General features: G+C 22.4%; 1 protein-coding gene across 2 annotated transcripts in view; it reads right to left on the reverse strand.

Moving 5' to 3' along the window:
- LOC129612790 (protein still life, isoforms C/SIF type 2) overlaps positions 1 to 1838 on the reverse strand; it is a 279580-nt gene extending 277742 nt beyond the window's left edge. For both annotated transcript variants that reach the window (XM_055526563.1, XM_055526562.1), the window contains exon 1: positions 1687 to 1838. In XM_055526563.1, coding sequence (XP_055382538.1) covers positions 1687 to 1814 — 128 coding nt within the window. In that variant the 5' untranslated portion in view covers positions 1815 to 1838. The remainder of the gene's footprint in view (positions 1 to 1686) is intronic.
- Between the last annotated feature and the right edge of the window lie 4162 nt (positions 1839 to 6000).

Genomic DNA, 6000 nt, shown 5'->3' on the forward strand with positions numbered 1-6000 from the left:
TTGATTTTATCATAAGAATAGTATGATATACAGTAATGTTAAATAATTACGAATGAGGAATTGTGATGTTATAGAGACAGTTTATGTATTGTGAAAGAAGAGTTTAGGGTTCGATTCTTCTGAGCATGATAGTTGTGAGACATTTTGGAGGGAGGCGTTTTTATTTAAGAGACTGAACTTTTGTGTGATCATTTGAAACGGACTTTGCCAAAGCACAAAATTCATTATTGAATTCAATTACAAGCAGTTTCATAAATATTCCAGATCTTCTTCAAGATTCCATGTTATAACATGGATTAATTATTTTTTTACTTAGATTATTAATTATAGTTTGCTTAGAAGTTTTTGGTTGTATTCTGAGGAAATTTTTCCATGGCACATGTTGGAAAGCAAAAATTTCTTCATTTTTTCAAATTGCCGAATTATGTTAAATTTGACGCAAAGCACTGAGTTTTAATAAAAGAAATATCAAATGAAAATTACTTAAAATTTTTAGGGTGTTTTCGAAGAAGTTAATTAAAATATTGTGAGTAAAATTGTTTTAATTGCTTTGAATTGTTCAATTTAATTTCCAATTTTGGTCAGATAACATTAATAAATGCATTTTGCATATTTTTAGTTGCTCTAGTAGTCCTAGGGGATATCAACTAAATTTTTCATATAAAAAAAAAATTTTGATAATGTAAAATTTTCATATTCCACCACTGTATATTATAAATTATATTCAAAATAATTGTAAGTAACGAGTTTTAATAAGGAACTAAAAAGAAAATTAATTAATTTATTTAATTTAAGATTTTTCTTTTTTTTTTTTGTTTCATCTTTCATTTTTTTTAAACATTGCGAATATACGCATGCATAAATATTATGTAAGAAGAAAGTTTTATATTGTCCTTTCAATTTAAAAAATCTTTTAAAATTAAAAAAAAAAAATTTTTTTTTATTTAATTAAATTTTTTATTTCATAAATAACAAAAAGAGCAACATTAATTTATTATTCTGGAAGAGGGGAAAGGTTTTAGATTTTTTTCATGTTATGTAATTATGAAAAAAGCAAAATTATACGTGGAAAGCACAAGTGTACAAAAGACATTATCGCAAGCATTGTGATCATGCTCCTGCCATAACTATTACAAGTACACAAGTGTATTTAAAAGATAGAGTATGAAAATAATTAAATTTAATTAAAAATGAGCTTCTAATCACTTGTGTAGAATGATGAATTATTGTGGTTTTTTAAAAAACAAAATTTTAAATATCAGAGTATAGTCCTTAAATCTTGGCATTTTTAAAAATTGTTAATGAAATTTTTTTTTAATTTTAATTTAAGAGCAAAAAAATTTTCAAGATTCTGGTAGATAATTTGTGTATAAGGCATTTTAGCGAAGAAAATTCGATTTTCTTTTAGCGGAAATGAGCAATATTGTTAATAAGAATTTTTAATAACAAATCTCTTGAAGGGTATACAATAATACAAATAAATATCTTCTGTAAATTGAATTGTAATTTTTGTTGTGGTATATATAGGATCTATATTAAATTTTCTTTTAAATTTAATATAAAATTCATTAAATTTTTTGAAATTTAAAAAAATCCAAAATTATAATTATGTTTTTTCGCAAAAATGTCACAATAAATTGGACTGGTAATTACGAAGAAATTATATATGTATATGAAATAACTTACCCAGCTTTACGTACAGCACCAGTACAATTAAATGATGATGCAGCTGTTCCGGTTGCTTTTGCTTTATATGGTGACGCCATGACACTTTCCCCGTCATCTTCGTCAGAGACGGCAGTCGTTAAACTCATTCGATCATCATCAGATATCTGTAAATAAATTCCAACAAAACAAAAAAAATTAATTAATATTTAAAATTTAATTAATATTATTTTTTGTTTACAGATTTTATTTAAAAATTAATTCAATTTAATCAGGAAATTATAATATATTATATTAATAAATGAGAGAAAAATATAATAATAGAGAAGAATATTATGTTGGTAGTGTAATATATATGGGAAATTTCTCAAAAATTGATTATTTCAAGTATGATAAAAACATCATCAAAAACTGGTAAAATGAGTAAGAATATTTTGGAAAAAAATTGAGTAAGCAATAAGTATTAACAGTAACACTATTATGAAAAACTCAAAACTACATAATATTTTAAATTTATCATTTTTGTTAAAAGTGAAAAGACTATGGAGAAAATTATAAGAATGCTCTCACAATATTACAGAGAATTAATGGTCAAAGTAATTTTATTCCAATTTTTTTTTTTTAGAGAGAGAAAATTAATTTCAAAAATTCAACGGTAGTCGGTAATTTTATGTGATGAAAGTAGTTATTGAGATTAATTGAATTTTATTGTAATAAAAAATAAATGGCTACCCTTTTGATTTACAAATTGTGAAATGATTTATTTCTGGAAAATATTATAATTTTAAAATGTTAACGAAAAATATTCAATATGAAAATATTTAATTTTTGAGTTTAAAGATTTTTTAATAATTTTTCTCTTTAATATTAAATTTGTAAGAAAATATGCCTTTCGAATATAAGCATATGTTTTGCATCAGAAACATTAAATAAAAATAAGTGAAAAAAAAACAGTGGAAAATTAATTTTTTTTTTTTAATTATAAGGATATCTAAAATGAATATAAAAGATCCTTGAATAAAATAGGCTTAAAAAATTCTTTTTTTTTTTTTATTACTTTAATAAAGATTAATTTTTTTTTTCTTTTTCATTTTAATTCTTATACAATTACTTAGAACATTATCTACATTATTATATACATGAATTAATTTTTTTTTTACATTTTTATAAAGTAAATTTTTCTATATAGTATATGCGTACATATATATGTATGTATGTAACATGTATGGATTACATTATATGAAATTTAAGTAAAAGCATATGCATTTATTTTCAACAATTAAAGGATTAGTGTATAAGAAGTGAATTAATTAATACTATATATAATAATGTTAATTGCTATCATGTATACATTATACTTATATATAATATATTTGTAATGTATATAATATAATAATAATCATATGATATTATATACAATAACCATATTTTTTAAAATAAAAAAAATAAAACGAAAAGAGTTTTAAAGGAAAAAGTTTTATAAAATTCTTTAGGCACATTATATTATAATGCATTATATGTAATTATTTTTAAATGTATATTTACATTTATTATATGTTACTCACTATATGTAATCTTCTATAGAAAAATGAAGTTACATATAAATAAATTTAACCCTTTCCGTACAGCTGACAGGAATGTTTACCATAACTTTTTGAAATTTAAGTCAAATCAAATATGAAGTGAATTCCCCATTTAATAAACAGCTGTAAAGGCAAGTTGCCTTGAAATCATAAAAGTTGTATAGTGTATATCTTGAAGAGGTTGAACATTACTCATTTTTATCAATAATAAAATAAATAATATTAAAATAAAGTATTTCAAGAGTGCAAAATAATATATGAACGTCGTTTATTATTGGTAAATATTTTTTTTTTTATATTCCAGTTAGGGCAATTATAAAAATTACTGTTTTTTCTACGAATAATTGTGTTAATTTACTCGTAGTACATGTGCGTATCAGCAATATTTTACTAGTAATTTTACTAATAATTTTACTATTATGAATGTGAATAAATTTGTGAGTGATATATGTGAAGATGATAATGATGGAACAAACTTAAGTTGTTTTTCAGATGCAAGTGATGATTTGTATGAGCCACCGAAACTTACTGATAACTGATAAGTTTTTATATTAACTGAGAAAATAATAAAGAATTTATTTGAGTTTTTTGTCATAGGGAATTTATTGCCAATTTATTTTCAATTTTGGTACGCACTGCTGGGGTACATATATGTGCATATTTCTACCAGGGTATTCACTCTAATCCCTTATTCGGAGCTGAAATATTTTAAAATGTTTTGTTAAATCGGAAAGTACTTGCTAGAAGGCCGTAACGAAAGGGTTAATATAACATTATGTAAAAAATTTTCAAAATGAAGAAATTAAGAAGAAGAACTTTTTTTAAAATATCATTAAGTTTCAAATATTTTACTACACTTACAGCGAAGAAGCTATTTTCAATAACAAGCAAATTGTTTTGTTCATTGTACTTAATTGTTTTCCAAAATGTTTACAATTTTAAAATATTTTTTTATTAAAATCAACAAACATAGTGATCAGTGAATTATTGGCCGCACTAAAAATTCTAATTCTAGTTATTTTAATATTGTTATTGGTAAGGGTTTTCCGAAGTCTAAACTTTTCAGGAATTTAAATTTAATAACATAAGCATTTTAAGCTCAATATGTTACTATGCTGTTATCCTAAAAAAATTCATTTTTTTTTACTCTTTAATATAATATGTAAAACTTGTGTATGTTAAACATAAATTATAAAATATTTGAAATATGGGGGAAATTTTCATAAACTTTCACTTACAACCCTACATATGAATATTTATTTATAAATATATATTATGAACATTAAATATTTATGAAAAATTGGTCATTTCCCTTATTTCCTTGTCACACTTAATCATACATCTAACAGATTTTATAATATGTTTGAAATAATATTTCTCATAATAAATGAAAATTTCCTTGCATATACCCGTACCATATTTCGTATTATATAACATTTAGCTGCCTGCCTATATGCTTCTTTTATTTCCGCGAAAATATTATAAATTTTTCCATATACTTATACATATTTTATTCATGTATATATATATATGTATAACATTTTCTAAATTACAATAATGTATACAATGTTCCCAATGGTATTTTAGTAAAAAAGAAAAAAATGAGATGAAACGAATTTTATAAATAAATTATTACCGACTATTTCAAAATATCACGTTCGAATATTTTAGAAAATTATGACAAATATATTTTTATTTATTAAAATTTATTGTTTCCAAATTATATATGTATATACATATGTGTGTATATGATGTATTTATATTACAATATTAAATAATATTTTTATGAACATGTGGCGAAAATAAAAACAATGTTATTCAATTTTTATAATTGAAATTATTTGATATGATATTGAAATAGTCTAAAATTATGGCCCTTATTTGAAATTATAAAAACATTTAAACATATTTTGGATATGTTGCTGTTACCCTATGCGTTTTTACAGGTTCCTTATATTTAAAATAAAAGAATGATTTTATTGGGCAATTAAGAAAATTTTGATATTTTCATTATTTTAAAATAAGTTTCTCTTTTGAAATTCCAGGACATTAAGAAAATTTCATAAAAAAACCTCTAAATTTTAAGATTAAGCAATATTCTTTGACTTTCTAACTGGAAATCCCATTATAAAGCCTTTAAAAAATTGCTTAAATTTCGTCGTATTTTCATAATGTCCAAGGTGATTCGATAAAATTATTCAAAAAAATTACTTAAAATAAATTAAAATTTAAAATTTAGCTGAAATTTCCCGTGTTACAGCCAAAAAATTACATCTAATAATTAAAAAATTACTAGCTTATGTGATAATTGGCTGGTTAATATTATTAATGAATACCAATATTTCCTTAGGGAAATTTACTCTTTTCGCTAAATTTGGAAAGATTTCATTAAATGTATCCAACGAATTACAATAAATTGTAATATAATTGGGAGTTTACATTGAAATGGAAATAGAAAATTTTGAAGCCGTGTGTCTCTTACTTCAACAGAAATATTGCCTGTAATGCCGTCTTAAATTGGTAAATTCACCACTAATATAGTTACTGCTGCAGGAAAAGTAAACAAAATCTTCTTTGTAATTTATTGTGAAGAAGATATTCAATTAAAAATATTGAATCACCCTATGACATAAACTTTTTTTAAGTATATTAAAATAGTAGAACAAAACACATTATTTATTGTAAAATCAAATAAAATAAAAGGAGAACATTATTATAAATTTAATAGAGAGCCTCTACATTAATGTTATAT

This window comes from Condylostylus longicornis, unplaced genomic scaffold (genome assembly GCF_029603195.1).
Source record: "Condylostylus longicornis isolate FDR11 unplaced genomic scaffold, ASM2960319v2 ptg000077l, whole genome shotgun sequence".
Classification (NCBI taxonomy): Eukaryota; Metazoa; Arthropoda; class Insecta; order Diptera; family Dolichopodidae; genus Condylostylus; species Condylostylus longicornis.